The 22,281-nt window shown below is 47.6% G+C and overlaps 3 protein-coding genes across 3 annotated transcripts in view; all 3 read right to left on the bottom strand.

The window, feature by feature from the left end:
• LOC136296085 (hydrocephalus-inducing protein homolog) overlaps positions 1–6,279 on the bottom strand; it is a 72,697-nt gene extending 66,418 nt beyond the window's left edge. The window contains exons 1-3 of the mRNA XM_066194908.1: positions 6,224–6,279; positions 5,321–5,435; positions 1,983–2,102 (exon numbers count right to left, since the gene is read on the bottom strand). Coding sequence (XP_066051005.1) covers positions 1,983–2,102; positions 5,321–5,435; positions 6,224–6,279 — 291 coding nt within the window. The remainder of the gene's footprint in view (positions 1–1,982; positions 2,103–5,320; positions 5,436–6,223) is intronic.
• A 1,355-nt stretch (positions 6,280–7,634) lies between these two features.
• LOC136296083 (hypoxanthine-guanine phosphoribosyltransferase-like) lies at positions 7,635–13,871 on the bottom strand. The gene is made up of 10 exons (XM_066194907.1): positions 13,464–13,871; positions 13,263–13,375; positions 12,406–12,534; positions 11,778–11,961; positions 11,374–11,436; positions 10,813–10,830; positions 10,534–10,616; positions 9,492–9,538; positions 8,735–8,811; positions 7,635–7,821 (listed from the first exon to the last, which is right to left on the bottom strand). Exons 1-10 carry the CDS (start codon positions 13,869–13,871, stop codon positions 7,774–7,776), a joined length of 1,170 nt encoding a protein of 389 aa, XP_066051004.1. The 3' UTR covers positions 7,635–7,773.
• Positions 13,872–17,674: 3,803 nt separating this feature from the next.
• The window catches only part of LOC136296082 (hydrocephalus-inducing protein-like), a 73,158-nt gene continuing 68,551 nt past the window's right edge, over positions 17,675–22,281 (bottom strand). The window contains exons 66-70 of the mRNA XM_066194906.1: positions 20,915–21,075; positions 20,307–20,407; positions 19,566–19,727; positions 19,052–19,274; positions 17,675–18,264 (exon numbers count right to left, since the gene is read on the bottom strand). Coding sequence (XP_066051003.1) covers positions 18,102–18,264; positions 19,052–19,274; positions 19,566–19,727; positions 20,307–20,407; positions 20,915–21,075 — 810 coding nt within the window. The 3' untranslated portion in view covers positions 17,675–18,101. The remainder of the gene's footprint in view (positions 18,265–19,051; positions 19,275–19,565; positions 19,728–20,306; positions 20,408–20,914; positions 21,076–22,281) is intronic.

Here is a 22,281-nt window from a genome sequence, read left to right as displayed (position 1 = left end):
AACAGGACAAGAGGAGACCTGCCCATGCCCTGGTGACGTCCTTCCTTGACCCCTTTTCTAAAGCCCTTTCAGCTGTGGAGGTACAGGCACAGAATTCCCAAGGGTGAACTTGAATCCCTTCTGTCTGGCTCCAGCATTTTGGTCAGGGGCAGTAGGGCAGTGCCTGGTGGGAAGGAAAGGCCGAGCAGGTCAGCACCAGCAGGATGGAGACAGAGCACCTGAACCAAATCATCTGCATATTCAACAGGGCCAAAAACCTGCTGGCTTCTGCCTGCACACAGCTATGCAGTCGTGTTCCACAGAGGGTTTGTGCTACCTGAAAGCATAACAGCACATTATCCTGGGGGAAGGAAGAAATTCCTTTCTAGCAGGTCAGCTTTGGATAGGGCAGTTCTGGGGGATACAGTCATGCAGGCAGACCAGCAAGAGAGGAGACCAAACACTGTGGCCTTACTGGGAATAAAAGCAAACATGAAAAGCAAAAGAAGGAACACAGCAATCCCTAAAAAAAGGAGACGACAAAGAGAATTTAAAGGGCCAGTAAAGCAGCAAGGAAGAATCATCAACTGATTACAGCAATCACCTCCCCAAAAGTGATGGAAACACAGACAGGCTGTGCCTACTGACTGTGGGCTTCAAAGGCATTTTCCTCCTGGAGAAACGTTGTAATTCTTTAGGGGAATGGTCTCTCGCCTTTTGACCCTTCGAGAATTTCCTCCCTACATGTCCACACCTAATTGGCTGAATGCCAGGACCCTCCCAAAATAGGAGACTAGATAAGACCCCTGGATTTCTTTGTTCTCTCTCTTTCGGCCCCTGGACCCCTTTGAGGAATAATCTGGGGGTAAGAGCCTCTTTTGAAATCTTTTGTCCTGTCCCTTCGGAGATATTCCTCCAAAGCCTCTCCAGAGCTTGCTGCGGGGGGGGGGACTGCGGGGGCAATATTTCAAAACATGACCAGCACTGACTCACAGTGTGGTTTCAGTATTAAAAGCCAACCTTGGCTCTCCAGGGGTTCTTGCTGCCTGTGCAGGCAAGCTGGGCTGCTGGGCATTCCCGCTTGCAGCCAGCAGGCCAAATTCTGCTCTCTGGGATACACAGACACAGCAAACATGCATTTTCAACACATACATATCAACCCCTGAGCACCAAAATGCTCTCAAAAAGTCCAAACCAGATGATTTTGACTCCCTCCTGTCTCTTCCCACCAGCCCACTCTTGGCACAAGCCTCATTTAAGAAAATGTTTCCCTGACAGAAATTCAAATGGTCTCAGTTTTCCCCTTTACAGTCCAACACAACTGCTGACATTTTTCAACTTTTTCCCTCTCAACTCTCTTGGGAAACTGCCAAACAGGAGCACATGGCTTTGGATGTGCTGTGGTTCTCCAAAGGGAAAGCAGAGCACCATGTTGCTTTTGGAAAACCTGAGCAGAGCTGGATGAAGCTTAGCAGGAGCCTGAAGTGGCACCTAAAGGCCTCCTACTGCTTCTGCTACATCACTCTGATTCCAGGGCTGTTTCAGAACATTTCCTGCCGTGCCAATGCCACTAATGATAGTGATTCCAGCAGAAAGCGTAGAAGACTCAGCCCCTGAGCTTTGACTCTGAGCTGCACAAAGGGAGCCAAACAGGCTGAGAGAGGCAGAAATTCCTACCAGGAACCAAGATTAACCAAGGAGACACAAGATGTGGTATAGACTCAAGGCAAAGCATGAGAGCAGGTAAGAACTGTACAACCCTCAACATTCCTATCAATCAGAGCTTTCAAAAGAAGGAAACTCCTTTGGGATAGATACCGTCAGCCCATGGGCAAAATCAGGGGAGAATTCCCAGCACAGGAAGATTTCCACCATCTTGCAGAACAAGATGCTGAGACATTTTCTTCTGGATGTGCTGCAGCAGATAACTTGCTTTGCTGTACACTATGGGAATTACACCACTCTTCCAGCACAGTGTTAACGCTCCATGTCCCAGCACTTACCTCGCCCTTATTCATGAGAGACACCACCATTTCATAGACCTCATGAACGACGAAGTTCCGAAATACCACCTCTGGTGGGGAAACGCTAAACGAGCTCTTTTTCCGGGAAGTTGATGACAACTGGAGAGGCAAGAGAGAGCAGGGAGACGTTCAGCTGCTGGGAGGAAGGTTCATGAAGGAGAATCTTACACTGATCCCCACTGAAGTACAGACTCATGGCGAGCACCTCTGCCCAGGCCACACTAGGGAAACAGTAGCTCACCCACCTCTGCTCTCAGCTGATCAAGAGCTGCAGGGCCACACAGAGCAGGCTCGAGCCAAGCTGCTCTTTTGGCACCTATTTCTCCGTGTTTCCTTCTCCAGAATGCCAGGCAGCACTTACCTTGAGGACTGCCCTGTGCCCATGAGGTCACAGAGCTCTGGGGCACTGACTGAGGACTCATGGAGTAAGTAAAACCCATAAATTTACATCAGACTCCATGGGAAACAATTTTGGGATGTCCGTTATTCTGAGACAGGGAAACTGAGGCCCACACAACTGCAAGTATCTTTTTTCATCTAGAACTTAGACATCAGTAAGAAGAGAACAGTACCAGAGGAGGTGTGAGAGATGAGGCGATATTTTGCTGAACAATGTCAAAAGGTTATTAAGTTAAAGAATGAAAGTTGTTGGTTCTGTGTGTTGTTTGTGGTTTGGATTTTTTCAGGTTGGTTTGTTGCGTGCTGCTGTGAGCTGGGAGAAGGACGTGGTTGAAGACCTGACCAAAAGGAAGTAGGAGGAGAGGGGAGGGGACAGAAAAGTTGGTGATGAGAGGGGAGGGGACAGAAAAGTTGGTGGTCAGAGCGAATGGAAGTTCCCGAGTACCATCCAACGGGAAAGGGGCCGGGGACCGCCCCAGGCAGGTATAAAGGGTATAGAAAGATTGCCATTTTGCTGGAGGGTGTCTTTGTTTGTCTCCAGGGGAGACGGAGACACGCCCAGCTCAGTTGAATCGTTACTAATAAACAGTTTTCTTTTGCTTGGATGATTTTGTCCCCGTTAATTGTATTTAAAAGTTAGTGCATTGCTAGCAGAGGTAAAGGCAAAAGTAAAGTAACACAGAAATTAGGAAAAAGACAAATGAGGTGATCGCTGAATGAGGATAACGCTAAGTTCTTTTCTCAGCAAGTTGGTATCTCCTTTTTAAATGGGTGCTTTCTTGTAATCTGTTATTGCTATCTTATTTAATACCATTGGAGAGCACGTCTGGAATGACACAACAGCAACAAATGCTTCTGGAGCAGAGACATTGCTTTGAGAAAACTCTCCCCTGCTTTGTCTGCCCTCTCCAGACACACTGCTGTCACTCCAGAGACACAAGCAGGAATCCTCCGTGACTTGACAGGAGGCACACTCTGCCCAAGGGAGTGGCTGCAGCACGCTGTCCCCTTAGTCGTGCCCTTCTCTGAGGTGTTCCCAATCCCCCCTCTCCAGGGCGATCCTTAACCACTTTGTTACACATCTCATGCTGCCAATTTCCTGCTCAACTGCCCACCTCGGTCACCTACCCGTTTGGAGTGGGCTTTATACTGAGCCAGCCCTGCAAGAAAAGCAGCTTTAAACACACCTCTAAGCAGGCACGGATCCAGATAAAGCACATCCATTCCCCTCTGCCCAGGGTGAGTCCCCTGTACATCTGGCAGCCTGCAAAATCTAACACCACGTCAGGGTTCCAACCCAAAGCATGAATGCAATGAGTTTTGTTAAATCTGAAGTAATTACTGCAGCTCCTCGGCCTTCAAAGGCCAATGCTGCCACTGTGGAGGGAATCCTATGACCCCAAGCATTTGATGGTGACCGCACCTAAGCAAGAGGCGGCTGTTTCAGCAGGAGAATGGCAAATGGCAATTTTGTGCCTTTGCGTCCCCAGCCTTCCCCCCCTTGTTTTAGCAACGGCAGCTACACTCCAGCAAAGCCCAGCAGCTTCAGCAGAGGTTATTTGTGTTGGCCTGGTGCAGATCAGGACTCCAAGTCCACCACAAGCAGCAGTTTGCAATGACAGGACCTGGACACTGAGATGTTTTGCTGGAGGCAAGCCTGTCACAAGCACACATCCTCTTCAAACTTCACATCAAACAGAAAGAAAAAGAGCAGGAAAAGGCTACCTTTTGACGACTCAGTCTCAGGACTTGAAATGGGCTAATGCTGGGCAGAATACGCCTCCCAGTACTGGCCTGAACCTTCTCCCTCAGGAACGTAGATGGAAGCAGCTGAAAGGCAAAAAAAAATGCAGCAAGAGCCTCAGAGATGCCACTGTTCATATAGGCTTTCTCTTGAACAAGAGGCACTGGTGAATTTGTGATCACATAGTCTAGGACAGTCCTGGAAGCCCTGGAAGTTACTTGCTGAAATACTTAGCATCAGTAAATTAATAACACAGAGTAAAATATACATACTCCAACCCCATGGCTCTGTCCCATTAGCTTCTCCATGATTTGATGTGACTTGTTTGGGGATTTCTGCTCTTTGGGCATTTTTTTCCTCTTTAGTTTTATTGGATTGAGGCAGTGACCTTTTCAGAGAGTGGGGTGGAGCTCTCAGCACTCCCCTAACTCCATTCCTGCACAACACTCAAAACTCACAGCAAGGAGATAGCACTGCTGGGCGAGTCCAAGAGACGCAAGAAAGCAAAGTTGTACCAAGAGTGAGGTGCACAGGAATGTGTCCAAGTTTTAGTTCTCTCCGTTAATTGGCTTTGGTTTTCTCTGCCTGGGCTCACAGATCCCTCCGCAGAAGAAAACAGAGGGATCTCCTTGACAGAGCCTCAGCCGTGGGGCATCTTCAGTCAAGTGAGCTCCTGACACAGCCAAGGCACCATTGCAGCCCTGACTCTGCTGCCTGCAGGGCTGGATCTGTGCCCCACACAGGAGAGGAGAGGGAACAGCTGGTTTGGAACCTCTTCAGGCTGGGACCAGCCGCGTCTCTCAAGGCTTTGGGCAGAGTTTGAGCTTCCCCCCCACATGCCCAAGGGCAGGTTGGTCAGAGCAGCACTGGTGAGTGTCCACCTGACAGAAGGAATGACTGTGGCCAAGGGGAGGGAAAGGAGCAGTTGCTCAGGGCTTCAGCTTCACAGAGGTTTAACTTGGCTCCGGTGGCAGAGCCAGGCAAGCTGGACTGTCCCTGAAGCAACACACGGTGTTCCCTACTGCACCAGGACAGCCCCACCAAGAGGAGCACGGCACAGAGAGGTGGGGACGGGGTCTGCAGCTGGACAGTGCTGCTGGACAACGGGCAGGGCAGGGAGAGGAGGGACACCAGGGGAGTTTCCAGCCTTAGCACAGCCCCAGTGGGTACTCACTTTAACAGACGCCAGTTTTTCTCTTAACAAAGAACGAGGTGGTGGTGGTGGTGGTGTCTTCTTCGAGAATCCAGAAGCCATTTTGAAGGGAGGATGTCGTAGATAAGCGACAATGCTTCACCTGGAAGGAGCAACAATGAAAGTCTGAAAATGCATACCCCAATTCATGGCAGACTCAAGGGATATACTGGTGCTAAAAATTTTACATTACTTAAAGGTAGCTAAGTGCTTGTTTGGCACAAGTAGCTAGTATTGTTAGACCTCTAGTGGGACTGTATTTGAGGACTATATGGCTATGTTGTGCACTTCAAAGATGGATCATACTGAAACCTGGAGCCAAGAATCTGAACATTAATGATAGATAGAACAAAGCTGTAGCTTAAATATTACTTAAAAACAGCTCAAGTGGACCTCCTCTTCTTTAGGCTGAAGAACCCCTGCTCTCTCAGCTGCTCCTCACAGGACTTGTGAGAGACTGGAATGTCATGGCTAATGGCTGAAATAGTGTCATAAAGGAATTTCTGCCCTTTGTGACAAAGCTGTATAAAGAAGCTGCGAGCACCAAAGCCCACCCTTGCTTGAAAATGCTTCCTGAGTGGAACTTTGGACTGTGAGTTAAGCCACCTAAGGGAAACTGAGACAAGATAAAGGTGACACTATTGTCCCACTACCTCAGGTCTGGGGAGGAGTAAACAAGGCTCAGGGAGAAACATGTATCCACAACAAAACCAAACCCAGCAGCTGTCCTGAAAATCAGCTCTGTCTGGGGAAGTCATAGCCACAGACTCATCTGCTGAGGCCAGGCTTGCACACAAACCTCCCATCAACAGAGAGGGAAGGAGGAAATTTTGGGGGTGTGGTGTAACCTCTGCTCAGAGGCAGTGGACACCCATCCTCCCTCACACAAACGGGCTCAGCTCTAGAACCCCCACTCCCAGAAGGCCACATCCAAGGGACATTGCCGTGAGGGGCAGCTGAGGGGGTGTCACAACCCATCAAAGACCTCCAAAGTGCCCCCAGACCCACGCCTGAGGCCTTGCACCAGGTGACTGCACGGGATGCAAAGTAACAGACCTGAAAATCCAGAACCCAATTCATGGCAGACTCCAAGGATATGCTGGTGCTAAAGGTTTTATATGAGTTGAAAGTAGCAAGAGACAGAGTCAAACTTGCCCTGCCCCAGGGAGGTACCTGGGCAGTCCCACCTTGCCCAAATCTGTACGAATCCATTGGACTCTTATGTTTTGTCACACCTCAGCACAGAGAAGACTAGAAGAGGATTTAATGGTATGCCGATGGGTTCCATGGAATGGTGATATTTTCCACCTTAATCAGTCTCTGTCACTCTCTTTCTGTCCCTCTCCCCAACCCCCCTCCTCCCCTTTTCTATTTCTTTCTCTCTCTCTTCCTCACATTTGCTGTTACATTAAATCCAGACTATTGATTTTGGCATATGGTCTCGTTTGCACCTGAATTCAGATGCATTTTCCTAATAATGTTAACAACCAGATCATAACAATCCACTGAAACTTGAACAGAACTCATTCACCTTTAAGCAGTTTAAGTAATCACTACAGGAAAAAATGTATAGACTAGTGTATTTAGGAGATGTTGCATTTCTTCAGTAAAAAGAGAGCACAATCATTGCACCATATATTGTTCACCCACTCGGCTGTACGTGCCACCGAACTGCTACACCAGAAGACTGGCATTATCACATCCTGTATTTCCCTTTGGCATTCTTTTTCAGAGCACAGATGCGACAAAACCAAAAACCTCAACTTTAGTCAGTCTTTACCTTCAAAGGCAATTCAGGACTCGCTCGCAGAGACAGAGTCCCCGCGAGTTCAGGACTCGCTCGCAGAGACAGAGTCCCCGCGAGTTCAGGACTCGCTCGCAGAAACCAATGTTCCGCCGACAATTCACTCGGCAAATCGCCCAGTGAAGCCGCCCGCAGGCGCCCAGGCTGCAGCGCCCAGTGCGGAGCGCGCCGTGAGGCAACTGAGGGCGCACGGCGGCCACAGCCGTGGTTACCTTCGCGGCTCCCGGGCAACCGCGGCGACGATTGTGACGGCCGCGCCGGGCCGAAAAGGGGCGCCGGGCGGACCTCGTTCCCGCCTCGGCCCCCGCCTGCTGCAGCCTTCCTCGGTTCCCCCTCGGGCCCCGGCAGGAGCGGCAGGAATCCGCCCCGGGGCCCGGAACGGGACGGGCGCGGCGCCAGAGGCTCGCAGCCAGCTCCGAGCTGCTCCCTCACAGCGGGAAAAACGCGGGAACTCAACAGTCCGTGTGCAGCGCAGAGTGCAAGTGGGAATCGGAGAGCTGCAGGTCCTGGGCGCTAACATTTGGCTTCTCGTTCTTCGTAGGGACACGCAAGCAGCGGAAGTGATTTCCTGGTGTAATGGTTTAGCACCTAAGCAGCAGCCAGGAATTAGTGCTCCAGAAGACTGACGTTATCACATCCTGTATTTCTCTTTGGCCTTCTCTTTCAGAATACAGATGTGCTAAAAGAAGAAGTACAATATTTATCAACCTCTATCTTCGAATGAAGTGCGAGACTGATTTTCAGCTGTATTCCCAGCATTGTAATAAAAACACACTAGAACCGTAATTGTTGCAAGTTCCCTACTTGCAGTAAACTCGAGGTTTTAATATTCTTTCCAAGCTTATCTGTAATATATAGGTTTATATATTTGAAAGAACTTCGGTTTGTTAAATTACTGCACACTACTTCATGCTGCTGAACAATAGCACAGATTGTTTGTGTCTTCAGCAGAACTGGTTTGTCTTAGTAAAAAGACTTAGAAGTGAAAAACTTTCCGAGTTACCCGGAATTAAGAGAGTACTTTTGAAAACAAAGGAGGGAAGAAAAGATCAACCCTATTAGTTTACGGTGTTTCCAAGTCTACTACTCTGTACAGCCTAAGGAAGCTCTAAAGGAATAAGGGAAGAGAGATCTCACAGACACGTTATCCAAAGGTGTATGGAAAACCTTCGCACGGAGTCCCTGACCAGCCGCTTCAAAGACTCGGTGATAGAAGAGCAACATAGGATTGAACAAAGGCAGACAAATTTCCAATTCAAGTCAAATTACAAGTTATTTTATTTTCAGCTGGGGCTGCAGACTGCATGCTGTTCACTATCCTGGGGGTTCAGAAGGTCCTGCAGCATGGCTGAGCCATGAGACTTGTGGACTAGAATTATAAAAAGGTGAAGCCAGACATTTCTTATGCACCTCCATTGCATTACCAACTCGGCACCTTAAAAATGGCTTTGCTCTTTTAATGGAAGTTTCTAGCTGGAATTGAAGGGTTTTTAATTGTTGAGAAGCTCTCAGTAGAAACAAATATTTTTGCTGGGTACCCGTGGTGGGTAGGTGCCTGATAGCTGGCGGTGGAGTCATGTGCATGTACTTACATTTAGATCTCTGAAGTATTCATTATAGTCAAGAGCATATCCAACCACAAATTTATCTGGAATTTCAAAGCCTACATCTGTAAGAAAACACAGTTCTTTTTATATCTGTGGTGTAAGTAGCTTTTAAGTGCAGAGTTTGTATTCAACACATACTTGAGCAAAGAGTAATTGGCATCATCTCTTTCGGGGTGCTTCCTTAAGAATCTGAGCTGTAAATTGATGACACAGGTTAGAATCTAAACCATTCCCATCAGTCAGTTTATAATTAAGGTATTAAGAGAATGATTTTTATTAATAAAATAATTGTTTAAAACCTAGTTATGCGTTAGTCCTGGGAGAGGAGACAAGGAATGAGATTTCACTTGAGTGAAAGTAGATGAAATGTGATTCAGTAGGACTTTCCAGTTTGGAAACACGGCAAGTTTAATAATGCAGAGTCAAAACAAATGTCCTCTAGGGTCAAAGCAAAGCAAAGCAAAGCAGTTAAGGTTTGATTCTGTTTCTACTATCAAATAGTTCAATTTGTGTATCAAATAGCTAAACCTGCACTCAGGCCAAGCAGGGAAAAAATGTGGTCATGAGGTCTCGGGATGGCATAGCTGGTCATTACTTCACAAGTTTTGTGTAGTTTTTCCCCATTTCTCTTGGCCTTCATGAAACTTATGTGCCAGTCATCAGATGTGCTGCCTGAAGTGAAACTGTAAGACTGTGTTTTGGAAAATACAGAAAAAAAGTACCAGAAAAACACCATACTTACAGTCTGGTCTGTAACCTGGACTCTGACATGTCCTTTTAATGAGCAGGCTGTAAGGCAGAGCAGAGACAGTTGGTTTTTAAATTATGTCTTACTCTAAGCTGTAAACTTCCTTCTCCCACACCTCCCCATAAGCTTCTAAAATCATGCACTTCAAACAGTGAGAGTATTGCACAGAAAAAGCAGTGGTCAGCCTCGTAGTGGAGGGAGAAGCAAAGGCTCTGATCTAGGTTCATTCTCCGTGTTCAAGTGGCTCTACTTTGTATTCAGTTCCCTTCGATCCTGTGTCTCGGATCATTGCCCTTCCATGTAGCAATGCCTCAGGACACTAGAATAGCACAGAGGGGGAAGCATGTCCAAGTGGCTGGTAGCAATTTTAGTGGGGAGGGAGGGAGGAAAGGACAATGTCTTCTGCAAAATCCTATCTATTCTTGGTTTGCCTGTGCACTTCAGAAGAAACTGAGAACCTCCTGGACAGTCACTAGAAGGACTGTGTGAATAACTGGTGCATAAAGCAACTGTTTTAATAAAGCATTGTGGTTACTTGACAGGCACAGGGATATTCCACAAAATTTCCTTTTAGAGATCTACCAAAAGCAGATTTAGAATGCTACTTGAAGTCATCTTCCAAGTGCTGACAGACTCTTAGATTCTGGTAACTTTTACGGTTGAGAATATTAACAAACATTCTGAGTGTTGTCATTCTAGTATTGAGGCAACTGAGGTGGTGTTAGAAAACCTATGGAAAGAGATGAATTTCCTTCAAACATAAAATAAGAAACAGGGAATCCATGAGACTTTATGGACTACACAGAAAGAGCCATAAAACCTTATTTTATTCATTTGAGCAGTGAAGATGGTAGTGCACGGGTAAATTTCCCAGTCTCTTTAAGAAACACTTAATATTTCAGCAGCTGGATGAGGATTACTTCCTGCATTTATTTCCTTTCACCCCAAACTTCAAGCCAAACAAGCACCTGTCAGCATACACTGACGATTCACCCAAATGATTTGAATATGTCAGTTAGTAGCTATATCCTTGTACCTTACAACTTTAACCATCCTGGGTTTCTTGTCTTTTATTTTTGACACCAGTGCTTTCATTGTTCTACCAGTCTCAATAATGTCCTGAAAGAGATAAAAAAATAAATTATCCTTCAAGTTTGAAAGGAAAACCAGACTGTCAGTAGACTAAATTAGAGCATACCAACCCGGCAGCACAGTAGCATAATTAATTATTATGTTATATGTAATATGTATTAATTTGAAAAGAAGGGAGGAAAAAAATCCATATCATTCCACCCCTCCTTCAGTCATTACTTACCTCTACGACTAACACATTCTGGAAGACATTATATAGGAAGAGAAGGGAAAGAAGAGAAAAGATTTAAATGGCAATTTCCAGCAAATTCTACAGCCAAAAAAAGCACACTAAAACCCTCAGTTACAAGGAAGTTGCACTGATTTTCAAAGGAGGTCGACATTTGAACTACTGACTTGACTCTGGTGATTTCTGAAGAGTCGAAATTTCTGTATTTATGAAAGCTTAAAATATGGTGATAAAGGCACCTATGTCAGGTCTAGATATCGCTCTATGTATAGCACTAGTATTGTAGAGCCACACGGAACGAGTCAATTCAGCATGGTTCCTTCCTGGGGGTTCTGGGATGAAATGGGGACTAGGATCTTGGGAGCACTCATTACTGATCACTTCAAGTTTCCGTTGAGATCAGTGGGAATTATTCACTGTTTCAAAGCCCAGCATTTTAAATCAGTGTTAGGTGGCTGGAAGTATGCAGTACCAAAATATTAATAAAGATGGATTTCCTGGAAAATACACAAGAACAGTTGTTTCCCTTTAAAAGACAAAGATACTAATTCATACCTTCCCATTTAGTGTAGACAGTTCCTCTCCAACAAAACTGATTTTTTCTGCAGGTGAATCATTCTAGAAGGACAAAGAAGAGATGGAAGTCACATAAACATGCCCAACAGTGTTATCCTGTATTTGTTTGAAAGGTGTGCTGCTCTTGCTATTTTGCAAGAGGAGGGAGTTTGAGATCTGCCCCTGCCTTCGTCATGTTGAGTGTTCTGCTCTACGTTTATTCCAGTGAAGGTATAATCTCCGCCCTTTGGGGCAGATCAGTAAATCAGTTCCTTTTTAGTAGGTAATTTGAACAGAATGTATACATGAACTCAATTTTTGTGGGGTTCTCATGCGAAGTACCACTATTTAGAATGCCAGTCTATGGAGAGAATCAATTTTCCAAAGAAAAGAAAGCTGCTTACACAGTAGCTTTTTATTCTGACAAAATCCACGGTAACAGGCACAGACTTGTCACCATTTTGATTTAGTGCTTTTATATGATCCAGCAAATCAGCAAAGAATTTGTAGCCTCCTTTAAGGACACAGAGTGCAACAATGTGGTGACTTCCCATGTCTTGCAGGATATCTCTAGCCAAACGTTCTGTCCTGTGAGGAAAAAAAAAAAAAAAAAAAAAAAAAAAAAAAAAAAAGTGTTCAGTATATTATAGTTGTTTGTCCATATATTAAGCAATGTTCAAGTAAAAATTCTGATCTTGCTGTTAGGTTTCTATAACTAGCAGAGTGTGACCACAGAATGTCGTAGGAAAGTTAGTTATGTATTTGCACAGCACAAGCTGATTTAATCCAGAAACCTCAATATTGCAGGATAGGTGGGCTTAAAGATCTTTGAGGGAACATGGAAGGTTAACTGGGCTTGTAGAGGAATCCTCTCCGTAAACCCCCTCTCGTACTAGACTTTAGGACAGAAGGGTTGGGGCTGCAGGGTTTCCATGTTTCTCATGGGCTGCACAGGGCAGGACCTCAGTCTTTTCTTTTGGAGAGACAAAAATTGGCACCACTGTCCCTATTCTTTTCTGTTTACCCTCATACCTGTCCAGGATGAGACCATGAGGAATGAAGACTCTCTCTAAATCTTCTTCGTAATGCTTAGGAATGCAAAACAGATTTTTGTTGTAGCCACTTTCCTCATCTCTTATCTGCAAAGAAAATTCAAGTAGTCTAAAACCAGCAACAAAGCCATACAAGAAAAAGCTTTCAGTCTCTGATAGCGCGAAGAAAAAAATCCTCCTCCCCGATATTATGTCAAAATAAAAACATTTCTGAGAATTTTTAATCTTTCTACTAGAACAATTCACAATCTGATAACTCAGGAGCTGGTGGCTGAGTTGTGAATGGATAACAAATACTTTGCCCCAGTCATTATGAAATAAATTCTTGGCCATGGTCAACTCATTAAAAAAGCCACCCAAAACAGTAACAACCTCCCCTCTTGCTCCATTTGCCCTTCTTGCAGAGCTCAGTAGCTTGCTCGTGTGGTAGACTGTCACCAGTAGGGACACGAAAGAACCACACTCACCCGACAGGTTGAAGTGAGCAAAGAAAAAAGGGCCGTTTATTGTCGTTTTTGGGTTTAAATAGGATTTGGAGATTTGTCCAGGATTGGAGGACAAAGGGGACACCCCTCTGACCCCAGTGGTCATCTCAGAAGTCCATCACATATTGGTATGTGAAAACAATCTACTTGTTTATGTTACATCCGTGAGAAACTCCACTAGAAATATGTAAACAGTCATCAGAAGGCTGAAAATCAGGGCGACATCTCACCCTTTTTGTGTTAGAAAAAGGAAAAGAAAAATGTACAATGTTCAGTCTCTGCCTTTGGAAGGACCATCAGAGTGAACACTCGCATCGTCTGTATCGGAGTCATCACTCAATGGTTCATCCACTTGCTGTCTTTCATTTTGGTCACCGTGTCCGGCTTGCCTGTCGGTCGGATTCTGCCTTTGAGGTCGCAGGTCCGGACGAACACACTTCGTAGGTACCCAGCGTACTCCAGTATCTGTGGGTACACACGCATACCCACGCCCCGAAGCGATAGGGCCATAGGGACCTTCCCACTGCTTAGTGACTAAATGTCGCACCCAAACTTTCGCCCGAGGCTGATGCGTCCCGTCCGACGCCTGCAACGAGAGGTGATGGTTCACCATAATAGGGTTGTTAGAATTCTGTGGCACCGTAAGGTGATTGATAGTGTACAAAGCCTTTGCCAGCCGACTGTGCGGGGTCTCACCCTGCATTAACCGTTTTTGTTTTGGAAGAACCCGCTTCAGAGTACCATGAGCGCGTTCTACAATTGCTTGCCCACTCGGAGAATGAGGGATACCGAACTTGTGCGACGCTCCCCATAGCTGCAGGAACTGCCGCACCTTCTGCGAGGCATAAGCAGGACCACTGTTGGTCTTCACAGCAGAAGGTATGCCTAAAACGGCAAAGGCCTGCCTCCAGCGGGCAATGACATCGCGGGTCTTTTCTCCCGTGTGAGCAGAAGCCCACATTGCAGAGGAGAAAGTATCAACAGTGACATGCACATACTTGAACTGGCCAAACTCGGCAACTTGGGTAACATCCGACTGCCAAAGCTCTAAGGCCCTAAGGCCTCTGGGGTTTAGCCCTGCCGGTAAAGGCGCAGCCAGTGCATGACAGTCGTCGCATGATTCGACAATGTCGTGAGCCTCCGCTGGCGTCAACTGAAACTGCTTTTGTAAGGTATGTGCGTTCTGATGAAAAAACCCATGTGATGCCTTGGCCTGTGCGAGTGTATCAGGCTGAGGTGCTACCCGTGCAGGGTTAGCCAACTTGTCAGCCCTCGCATTACCTTCCGCGATAAATCCTGGCAGATTGGTATGGCTTCTAACACGCAGAACGTAGAATGGATGAAGCCGGGCCTGAATGGCACACCACAGGGCCTTCAGCCAACGAAACAGATCAGCATTGCTAACCTCCTTCAAAATCGAATGGCCCAAACGCTGTGCCATGTCGGCCACATAAGCGGAATCCGTGACCAAATTGAAAGGTTGCCAGGAAAACTTTTGAAATGCCATGATGGCAGCCCTCAATTCAACCAACTGGGCTGATCCATCTTCATGACCTTCCAGAACCTGCTACCCAGATCCATCCTTCCAAGTGACAACGGCCTTTCCGGTCCGTCCCGAGCCGTCAGTAAAGACAGTGGGTCCTTGCACTGGCTCCTGACTATTTTTTGGCCGCAAGGAAATTTCTGTGAAGTTTGCCACTTGCAATAGCTTCTGGCTGGGCAGATGATAAGTAATCTGCCCTGTAAAATTTTCCAGAGCGCTTTGCAGAGAAATACTGTTTGCAAAGCTCCACTCAAATTCCAGAGCAGCTCCCAGTGGGAGAAGGCCCGTGAGGGTGCTGCATTCACGCCCAGTCACAAAATCACAGAACATGGAAGGGACCTTCAAGATTACCTTATTCCATCGCCGTGGGGTTAGAAACGCGCTACTTTTTAGATACAACTCAATGGGGACAAATCGTCGAAATAAAACTCTTTATTAGTAACGATTCAGCTGAGCCAGGTGCGTACCTCCCTTCCCCGAGAGACGAGCACGCACACCCTCCGAGAAAATGGCTTTTTTTGATACGCTTTCTTGGCTGGAGCAGTCCCTGTCCCCTTTCCCATTGGATGGGTACTTAGAAACTTCCCTTCTCTCCTGACTGCCAACTTTTCACGGAATCACAGAATTAATTAGTTTGGGAAAGACCTGTCAGATCATCTAGTCTAACCTATGACCTAAGAGCACCTTATCAACCAAACCGTGGCATGAGTGCCACGTCCAGTCTTTTTCAAACACGTCCAGGGTTGGTGACTCCACCACCTCCCTGGGCAGATGACTCCAGCGTGCAGTCACTCTTTCAGTGAAGAATTTTTTTGTAACATCTGACCTAAACTTCCCCTGGCACAGCTTAAGGCTGTGTCCTCTTGTTCTGTCAGTTGTTGTCTGGGAGAAGAGACTGACCCCTACCTGACTACAGCCACCTTTAAGGGAGTTGTAGGGAGTGAGAAGGTCACCCCTGAGTCTCCTTTTCTCCGGGCTAAACAACCCCAGCTCCCTCAGCTGCTCCTCACAGGGTTGGTGTTCCAAGCCCCTCTTCAGCCTTGTTGCCTCCTTTGGATGTGTTCAAGTGTCTCGTTGTCCTTCCTAAACTGAGGGCCCGGAACTGGACACAGCACTCAAGGCGTGGCCTCACCAGTGCCAGGTACAGGGGAAGAATGACCTCCCTGCTCCTGCTGGCCACGCCATTCCTGATCCAGGCCAGGAGCCATTGGCCTTCCTGGCCACCTGGGCACACTGCTGGCTCATGTTCAGCTGCTGTCACCAGCACCCCCAGGTCCCTTTCTGCCTGGGCACTGTCCAGTCACGGTGTCCCCAGTCTGTAGCGCTGCAGGGGGTTGATGTGGCAAACGTGCAGGACTTGGCACTTGGACTCGTTAAACTTCATGTCATTGGACTCTGCCCATCCATCCAGCCTGTCCAGGTCCCTCTGAAGAGCCCTCCTATCCTCCAGCAGATCGACATACACTCCCAGCTTGGTGTCATCTGCCAATTTACGGTCCCCTCCCTTCTCATCCTACCTGTTTTTTAATCACTTCTTCAACCCCACCCCTCTTCCAGCTCACAGCAACACTCCAGAACAAATCCAAACAATCCAAACAACAACACACAGAACCAACAACTTTCATTCTTTAATGTAATTACCTTTTGGCTTCAGCAAAATATCATCTCATCTCTCACAATCCACCCTTTCCTTTTATTATCCTTTTTTGCCAAAGCCCTTGATTTACTCATCCGGTCCGCTCAGCATAAACTGACTCCTTTTGCAAAGTAGTTATAAATAAGATTAATCAGTCTTTTATTAGGTCAGTGTTAAATCCAATCTATTTAAAAGTTCCTGAGTTGTCAGTTCACGTTGCTGTCCATAGTTCCTCCAGCTCAAGAGAAGTAAGTTGTAGATGGACTTGTGTGCAGTGCCTCCCATCAGTTCCACGGATGCTTGGATGAAGCAAACCTCAGATCGGAACTGTGGCAACAAAGATTGCCTTCCTCGGTGTCCATACCTGCTTCCTAAGTTCTGTGCACTAGAACAGCACGCTGTGGGGACATAGAGGTGAAGTGCAGAAGCCGTGACACTCCATCCAGCAATTTCCAGAGTCTTAGAACGTAATTTCCTATTTTTCTTTTGTCAAGGTCTGGTATGACTTATATTCCCAATGCTCAACACCCAAGGGATTGCAGCAAAAGTCTCTCTGGTGGCAAACACAGAGGTCAGTCCGGTCTTGCCCTTGACTGTTTACTATGAAATCATCTTTTGAAGATTAACTTTAAAGGGTCACTTCCTTGTACCACTGTCCAAGTTTGGAGAGGAGCTTCTACTGGTCCTTTGACTTGAGAGGCGTGAGACCACTCCTGTTCTGCAGTCCTGAACACTGTTTCAGTTGTTAAAAGTACCTGAAAAGGACCTTCCCGTGCGGGTGTAAAGGTAAAGAAGCAAATCTCCTGGTTTTACCTGGTGTATATGAAAATCTAGAGGTGACGTTGAGGGTAACAACCCTTTTCTTCCAAGACCCATGAGAGAAAGTTTAATTGCCTGCAAATCATTTCTGAGATATAAGTCATTAGTTTCAGCCAACCCCTCCTCCCTTCCCACCTGAGGTAACCCAAATAACGTTTCATATGGAGAAACTCCTATGTCCTTTCTTGGAGCAGTTCTGATCCGTAATAATGCTAATCTGCTTTCAAGCATTAATTTGGTACTTTGGTTCTTAAGGATAGCATTCAATCTCTCCACACATCCAGAGCTTTGAGGGTGCTACAGGGTATGACATTTCCAATTTATGTCTAATACAACACATACAGAATGAAAAATTTTTGAAGGAAAGTGTGTTTCCTTATCTGAGTCCATTCTTTCAATTATCGCATATCTGGGAATGATTTGTTCTAAAAGCTTCTTGGCCACTTTGGAGGTAGGAAAGGCTTCTACCCAGTGGGTGAGGTGATCAGCTATTACCAGAAGGTATTTCCATCTCTGTATTTTGGGCAACTCGGTGTAATCTACTGGCATATTTTGAAAGGGCCTAAGGGCTAGGGCTCTTCCCTCACTAAGGTGTTTTCTCATCTCTTTCTTATTTATCTTTTATCAAATCAAGCATTGTGCAGTCACTATTTGGCTATTGTATAGACTGCCTCACAGCAGCAGCAAGTTATTAAGAACTGATCACACAGTGCTTGAGCTCTGCAGTGCATCCCATGCTGCAGCTTAATTAAAATTTCTCCAGTAATTGCTTTATTTATTATTGGGCTCCCTTCCCTGCCTGGCTGTGACTGGAACGACACCAAAGAGAAAGTGTCTGCAGCAAGAGAAGGCTGTGGTTGGGTAACTGGTTCTGTTTGTTGTTGCTGCTGGTGTTGTTTGTTTCCCTTGTTATACATACTAGAAAAGAACTGTTCCTCTTTTCCCCGTATCTTTGCCTGAAAGCCCCTTAATTTCAAAATTATAACAATTTGGAGGGAAGGGGGTCAAATTCTCCATTCCAGAGAGGCCCCAGACACCTGTCTTTCCAACCAAGACAAGCTGACAATTAACCATGTATTGCTAATTGTTTAATAACAATTAGTTAACAATTAGTAGAGACCATCAGCAGCTGCAGCAGCAGCAGACACAACGTTGGCAGCTCCTGCCAGATGCTCCAGCTGACGCAAATGCTGTCACTCAGGTGGTAAGTTCCAGTGCAACTGCTTCTGGGGTCTCTGTCCTTTCTCTTCCTGCCGTAACGCAGAGCGTTTTGGTTTATCACGACTCTTCTGCTCCCGGGCTCTGCCTTTCACAATCACCCGCACCTTCTTCTGAGTCGCCTCCAGGTTAGGGATCCTAGGAAGAAAGGGCCCGGTATCAGCCAGACGAGCATTTCCAGCACGCCACTTTTCTGTCTCCATGCAGAGCACACAGTGTTGTGTCCTCTCTCTGTGCAAGCAGCAAGCAGCAAATTAAACAACTGCTCTCGCTGCATGGAGGCTGCAGAGGTGCAAGGGCAGGGACAGGAGCAGTTAAGTGCCTGGGGACCAAATGCAACACACAGGATTCCATGTAGAGAAGCAGCCCTTGCTTGTCCCAAAAGAAGCAGAGCTCGGTCCAGGGTGCTCCCTGCGTCTCTTGTTACAGATTTTGCAACCCTCCAGGAGCTTCCTATTTCATTCAAGGTCTTTTCCCAGTGTCTCCCTACCAAGGCCAGATGATCTTTCTGTGCTCCTGTGGGTGTGTGTGTCTGCTGCCTCTCTGGGATTGCCTGTCTCCAGGCCCCCCATCCCAGTCACAGGGACTGAAGGGAGGGTGTTAGGGGATGAACCAGGCTGCGCTGGGTGATGCCCAGCAACAGGACAAGAGGCAACGGGCAGAACCTGAACAGGAAACTCCACCTGAAGCCCAGGAAGAACTTCTTTCCTGTGCAGGTTGCCCAGAGAGGGTGTGGAGCATCCCTCACTGGAATTACTCCAGAGCCCTCTGGACACAACCCTGTGCCATGTGCTCTGGGATGACCCTGCTTCAGCAGGGAAGCGGGAGCAGATGACCCACTGTGATCCCTTCCAACCCGCCCCAGCCAGTGATTCAGTGATACCCGTCAGCAGCATGAGTTGCCAAGCGTGTAGACGTTTCCCACCTGCACAGCATGGTGGCCGTAAACTTCCCCACGCTCTTCGGAGAGAACAGGACGTGAAAGGTCTGCTTCTCGCCAGGAGCGATGGTGCCGTGGTAGGGGTTGATGGAGAACACTGGCAGGTCATGGAGGGCATCTGGGAGGATTTCCAGGGAGGAACTGACGCGCTGCAGAGGGAGGTGCTTTTGCTTTGAGTGGTGTGGCTTCTTGGAGCGGTCCTGCTGCTGCTGAGAGAGGTGCCGTTCCTTGGAGCTGCGCCGCTTCTGGGAACTCTTCTTCTGCTTCGAATCCAGCTGCTGCTCCTCAGAAAGCTGCTCCTCCTCAGAAAGCTGCTCCTCAGAAGCCTGCTCCTCCTCAGAAAGCTTCGTCATGTCATTAGGGTCTATCTCCGGAAACTCTGCCTCGTCCTCATAAAACGGCTCCTCAGAAAACTCCTCCTCCTCCTCCTGGTCTGTGTAAAGGCACTCCTCCTCAGAAAGCCGCTGCTCCTCAGGCTGCTGCTGCTCCTCGGAATCCTCCTCCTGCTGCTGCTGCTGCTGCTCAGAATCCTGCTGCTCGGCAAGCTGCTGCAGCTGCCACAGCTCAGAAGGATGGATCTCAAAAGGATGGTCCTGCTCCCACCAGAAACGACTCACCAGCTTCTTCTGATGCCTTACAGTAGCAGAAGACAGGAAGCGCCCTGCAGAGAGGAAGAGGACACCTTTCAAAGACAAAACCCTGTGTTGCCAGCAACTCTGCCTCCTGCTGCAGGTAGGTGGAAGAGAGCTGGGATGCACTTGGAGCATCTCTGGCCAAGTACTTTCAGCAGGAAATAGAGCGTCTGGGAGCAGGGTCCCTGCCTGCAGCACACACTCCCGTGCCAGAGCAGGAGAGCTGGTTTTAGACAATGACTTTGCATTTGCCCTGGAATGGGGAACTGCACACAGACAGGGGCTGTAGGGCAGCTCACGCATTACACCATTGTTTTTCCCAGTCTCAGACTTCTCTCAGAGATGACCTGATGTCCCCTTCCCAGCCCTGACCCAGGCACGTGGCTTTCCCCAGAGTCTGCCTCAGCTCCTTTGCAGAGCACAGGTGGCAGGGCGAGAACAAAAGGGGCTGAAAGGCAGAGGGGGGCAAGGAGAAAACTCCAGCTGCAGCTGGGAAGATGCTGATGAAAGTGGATGTGTGGACAAGGATGAAAAAGCAAGTCATGTTTTGGAGTGAAGTGGCAGGGTGTTCTCCCCAGGCCCTCAGCTACCGAGTGAAATGCCCTTACGCATCAGAGTGGTTGAGAATGGCTTCTTCACTGCTTCACTATCTGCAGCTTCCTCCCAGGAGTATTCCAGGGCTACCTTCCCTGTGTTGTGCATCCTGAAACTGAAAAGCAAGGAGGAGGAATAAAAAAAAAGGTCCAATAAATATAAAGCAAATAGTACAGTAACATGGCCTGATGGACTCCTGGTATCAATTTCTCCTGAGGAGCATCTTCTTCCCCAGGCAACCCTGCCACGTTCCGCTGTCCTGGGTGGCCCAGAAATGTATTTCCAAGTCTGGAAGTTTAAGAGGAAAGGGCCAACATGGTGCCCAGGACATTGAAGCTGAGGGGCTTACTCTGGACTTTAGGTTTTGGTTTGACTGCAAACTTATTCTTGAGCAGATGAGGACAGGTGACAGGCAGTGAAAGCAAACCCACGGCTGTCCTCAGCAGAAGGGTGTGGCAGCACTGAACCTGTCCTGACCACCACCTCCTGCCTGGCTTTGCGTGCACGTGAATGGGCCTGTGCTGGTTTTGGCTGGGGTAGAGTTCTGGGAAGCAGGCACTGGGTCAGCCCTGGGCAAAGGCAGCTCCCGCTCACAGGGCCCTGCCTGGCCTCCAGCACTCACGTGGCTCTCCTTGTCTGGAAGGGCAAGGTATCCTTGAGCTGGACCACAGTCGTGTTCAGTTTTAACTGGCTGTAGGCAACAACGGCGCTGAGGTACAGCTCGGCCTCCTGGCTGCTGTCCTCCAGCACAGCGTGAGCTGGTTCTGGGACTCTCTTGACCACCTGCAAACAGAGGAGGGAGGAATCACTGAGCAGAGCCCAGAAAGTCAGGCTGAGAAGGGAGTCTTTTGGCCTCCGGGATCAGCCTCATAGAGGGACTGGAAAGGACCGTTCACTTTCACTTCCCTGCAAAGATGACAAAATAGAGACTGCTCTGCTACGGTAGTTGTTTCTACCCACTGATCAAAGCAGTCACTACTACAGCTGTTAATATACCCATGGCAACTTGTGGAGTCCCTCGTGCCATTAAAGGAATTTCCAACTGCCCTGCCCTGGAAAAGCTAGGATTAAAAATACCCCAGGTGTAAAAAAAGGCTTCTCCCCCGTGGCTCCTTGCAAACATTGTGCAATCTGCTCTTGGGGTTTTGCAAGTCCATCACTCCTCCCATGGTATCCCCTCTTCCTATTTCCCCATTGGCTATGGGGCCTGGTGTCCTGTTCCTCTCTTCCCTACGGTCACTTGCCCTCTGCCCTGTCCCCGGGACCACCCATGAACATGAGACCCTACATAACCGAGGAAAACCACATGGCCACTCTCTTTCTGGCCTCTGATTCACCTTCAGCACACGGAATAAACACTTGCTGGAAATTTATCTGGGGCTGGGAGCCTTCTGCCTCTCTTGCTGAGCTAGCCTGGTAACGTGGGTGGTTATGTGAGCTTGAATTGCTGCCTGAATACTTCTCAAGCAGTTTCTCTATGGAGAGGCTGACTGGGATTTAGAAAGGCTCTAAGTGCACTCCTAAAAGGACGCACTGCTACAGAGACTATAGCTGCGTTCCAGTGCCTGTACATCAACCTTGTAGAGGGACTGGCTTTTTTCCTGGTCCCCTTTAAATACAGCAGGTCTCAAAATTAGGGTTAAGTTCCCCTGCTGAAGCTTTGTGGATGGAGAACCCAAAGACTGAAGAGTTCTGGAAAGCACCTTTTTCTTCTTGTCTTAGGAGAAAGTGCTCTCCACATGTCACGTGTGGAGCAACAACCACACTGCAGGGAGCTGGCAATGGGCATTTTGGGATGTGAAAGATCTCACTAGGAAAGTCTCCAACTGCAGATGTTCTGATAGAAAAGAGGATGGTTTAGAGGCCTTAAAATGGTCCAGGAACTCAGAAAGAACCTTCAGCCAAGACGAGTGTGTTTGGCAATAATGACAATAAAAGCAAGAGCATCTGGAGATGATCCTTCTCCAGACTCCTCCATACTGTCATACA

This window comes from Chamaea fasciata, unplaced genomic scaffold (genome assembly GCF_029207755.1).
Source record: "Chamaea fasciata isolate MVZ Bird 193981 ecotype frontalis unplaced genomic scaffold, bChaFas1.0.hap1 SCAF_12, whole genome shotgun sequence".
NCBI classification, from domain to species: Eukaryota; Metazoa; Chordata; class Aves; order Passeriformes; family Sylviidae; genus Chamaea; species Chamaea fasciata.
The sequence above is the reverse complement of the archived record's forward strand: the minus strand, read 5'-3'. Positions and strand labels throughout refer to the sequence as shown.

Excerpts from the sequence above, each read along its gene's own strand:
- LOC136296083 (XM_066194907.1), bottom strand. The coding sequence starts at position 13,871 with ATGTGGGCTTCTGCTCACACGGGAGAAAAGACCCGCGATGTCATTGCC. Across the intron at positions 12,535-13,262 it reads ACCAAAATGAAAGACAGCAA|ACTACTTGAATTTTCTTTGC; the intron begins GTGGATGAACCA and ends TGCTGGTTTTAG. Across the intron at positions 7,822-8,734 it reads AATACTTCAGAGATCTAAAT|CACATCTGTATTCTGAAAGA; the intron begins GTAAGTACATGC and ends TTCTTCTTTTAG.